The 1,519-nt window shown below is 35.7% G+C and overlaps 1 protein-coding gene across 1 annotated transcript in view; it reads left to right on the forward strand.

Moving 5' to 3' along the window:
* Positions 1 to 880: 880 nt before the first annotated feature.
* The window catches only part of LOC106531504 (amine oxidase [flavin-containing]), a gene marked incomplete at both ends in the record, with an annotated part of 15,668 nt that continues 15,029 nt past the window's right edge, over positions 881 to 1,519 (forward strand). Inside the window, 1 exon segment of the mRNA XM_014027383.1 lies at positions 881 to 975. Coding sequence (XP_013882837.1) covers positions 881 to 975 — 95 coding nt within the window.

Consider the following 1,519-nt stretch of genomic DNA (forward strand, 5'->3'; position numbering starts at 1 on the left):
TATGTTGTGATTTTGAATTTGCAGTTGTGTTTCTTTAATATTATTATGTTTTATCAAATATTGTACTTTTTAATTTGTAGTTGTGTTTAGTGATTTGTAGATGTGGTTTGCACTTCGGGGCCACCGTAAACTTGGGTTCAACCTTAGGATCATGAGACAGTGGCACTGACCACTGAGCTACCGTGCCTCAGACTGTTTGCTGTTAAATAATCATTTTAAACATGTTATCCAGAAGTGTTCTGTTTAATTAGATTAAAGAAAATTAAATCAAGGTACAGAGTGTAAAAATGTAGGAGCATTGATGCATAAATCAGCTGGTTAAATTGGAACATTTTATTACAGGATGTTTAGAAATTTATGGACATTTTTTGTTTTTTGTGTTTTGTTTTTTCATTGGATTGAATTGAACTTAATATAAAGGATATCAGAGACACTGCTGTCTATAGATTGTAGTTAAATATAAGCAGTCCACAGTGCTGCATATAGCCTCGTTCTGCACTGCAGTAATCTGCATTGTGCAGCCGTGTGCATGCTTGTGTTCATGTGTGTTGTGTCTGATTGGATTAGGGKTCTGATAGGGCTTGCCTGGGGTCAGTGTGTGATACACTGGTTGGTTAGTTTGGAAAGAAGGCAGCACATGTGGAAGTGTTGTGTTTTTCTTCTGTTGTGTGTCTCCTCACATGATCAGTGGGTCATTCTCCCCCCGTGTCTCTGCTCTGACAGCTACACACAGATCTGTTGTTTTCATCAGAGTAAATGTCATTTACAAATGAAACAAGACATTTTAAAAGTAGAAATGAATGTAATTAGGATAATTTCAGAGCATAATTTAATCTGGTTTGTAAGGACTTTAATCTTGATCATTCTTGTGTGTTTACAGGTTTGAGTGCAGCCAAGCTGTTAAAAGCCAGCGGGCTGGACCCGGTGGTTCTGGAGGCCAGGGATCGAGTTGGTGGTCGCACCTTTACCGTTCGGGTAAGAGCAGGATACATAACATTACTTCACACAGGCTTACAATGATGGACTGTTTGTTTCTGTACTTATGTGTTTTAATACTTTCATTACTACATTTAGCCTCGTTTACACTTTTCAAACTTCAAAATAAAAAAAAACATTTCCTACTTTAAAATTATTTTCAATAAGCAGKACGGGTCTCTCTCTCATTACTAATCCAAATAGTGTCTCTGGCAATTTAAACTTAAATAAGTGTCAGTAAATTTTATCCTGACATTTCAGTCTATCTCTCATACCATCTATAATACTTCAGAGTAAATTTTTTAAATATATGTTTGTCTATAACATCAACATGTTTCAGGTCAAGTGTAGGAGTGAGCTTAAAGTGAATTAAGCTTTTCCCACATCTCTCATACACAAGGTTATGAGGAAACTTTTACCAAGGTATTTTCTCATTATTTATTAATATCTTGACTGTGCGAAGTGAAAAGTGACACAATAAGTGAACGTTCAGACGAGTTCAAGTTGATTCATAAAAGACTATGCAATCATTTATTTACACAAA

Source organism: Austrofundulus limnaeus, unplaced genomic scaffold (genome assembly GCF_001266775.1).
Source record: "Austrofundulus limnaeus strain Quisiro unplaced genomic scaffold, Austrofundulus_limnaeus-1.0 Scaffold644, whole genome shotgun sequence".
NCBI lineage: Eukaryota > Metazoa > Chordata > Actinopteri > Cyprinodontiformes > Rivulidae > Austrofundulus > Austrofundulus limnaeus.